This window comes from Microtus ochrogaster, linkage group LG2 (genome assembly GCF_000317375.1).
Source record: "Microtus ochrogaster isolate Prairie Vole_2 linkage group LG2, MicOch1.0, whole genome shotgun sequence".
NCBI lineage: Eukaryota > Metazoa > Chordata > Mammalia > Rodentia > Cricetidae > Microtus > Microtus ochrogaster.
This window is the reverse complement of record NC_022028.1, coordinates 54,377,750-54,379,133: the sequence shown is the minus strand read 5'-3', so window position 1 is coordinate 54,379,133 and position 1,384 is coordinate 54,377,750. Positions and strand designations below refer to the sequence as shown.

Here is a 1,384-nt window from a genome sequence, read left to right as displayed (position 1 = left end):
TAGCTTTTTGTAAAGCATTTGTGAGAAGAAAGAACAGAAATTTCATATTGAGAATTTTTGGGGATTCTTATCAGCTAAGAATCAGAGGGATGCCAGCTAATCAGACAGCTTCATGAGTGCATTTGGTCATCTTCCTGCCCACACATCTCTTCTTGTTTGCTGATCCTACTATACACTTGTAGCCAGACTTAGAAATTTGCCTGATGTCTAGTCATCAGAGGTTTCCTAGGACCTCATAATACTGTGTACTCTTGGCCATTTTTCTCATGTATGAAAAATTATATATTTATGTGCAGATAATTTTTCCAGAAATTGACATTCCTTATTCTACTTTCACCCTTTGGCCACATATCCAAGAACTTAACTCTCTACTGAGAGTCTAGCAGGGAGGCAAAGCCCAAGTCTCTCCATCACTTCCCCACATCCTGCAGTTGGGAATAGCATGGGTCCCCAGCTCCACAACCTGGAGGACCTGCCGGACCTTAACTCAGCAAAAGGTGACAAGGAAAACCTCAAGCTGCAGAGAATACATTTTGGCACGGATGCCATTGTCACATACAGTTTCCAGGAGCAGCAGGGACAGTTTTCCAAGTTACAGTGACCAGCACTGGGGCACCAGTTGTGTGATCAGGGCACCTGTGTCGTGTGGAACTTGTGTGGATCCTGGTGTTGATAGGAGTGTGGGTTCTCTTTCTAGCATGGTGTCTCAAGCTTGGTTCTTTGGCTTTTCCCAAAACCAAGTAAGCCCCAATATCAAATATAAAAATGTCTATGTTTAAGTAAGAATATGGATTCCACTATTTCTGGCAAGAAGAAACCAGGTTGGAGAATTTTCAGATAACAACCATCCAGAGACTTTTGTTGTATAAATTGCTTACTAAATCTTCCATCTGCGACTACACCCCAGGGTGAGAACAATTTATCAGCATAAAAACTCAGGATTGACAGCATGTCAAACTACACTTTCTTAAAGTTCTTAAAATGTCCATCTAAGACCCTTCTCCACCATGTGTGCTGCTCTGACCACTGACATCAATAGCCACAAATATTGTTCCAAAATACCCAGGTCTATTCCCACACTCCGGAACTGAGGACTGTGACTTTGTGGTTCAGTTTAGACCCAAATCCCCTTGCCGGTAGGGGCAAGGTGGGCAGAGCTAACTGCGGGGGCGGGGCCAGTCTCTCACACTTTCCAGTGCTTGGATGGCTGCGTCATTGGACCAGATCGGCGCTTCATTCGAGGGTACAGTCGGCACGCCTTTGATGGCCAGGATTACATTGCTCTGACGGACGACCTGAAAACATGGAGAGTGGCTGACTCAGCGCCTCAGACCGCCGAGGAAACCTGGAAGAAGACTATTCCGACAGAGTCTCTCAGCGCTTT

At 45.2% G+C, this 1,384-nt stretch overlaps 1 protein-coding gene across 1 annotated transcript in view; it reads left to right on the top strand.

The window, feature by feature from the left end:
- The window catches only part of LOC101996905 (HLA class I histocompatibility antigen, alpha chain F-like), a 2,971-nt gene extending 2,370 nt beyond the window's left edge, over positions 1–601 (top strand). The window contains exon 6 of the mRNA XM_013351250.1: positions 455–601. Within this exon, the coding sequence (XP_013206704.1) occupies positions 455–601 (147 nt within the window). The remainder of the gene's footprint in view (positions 1–454) is intronic.
- Positions 602–1,384: the final 783 nt, after the last annotated feature.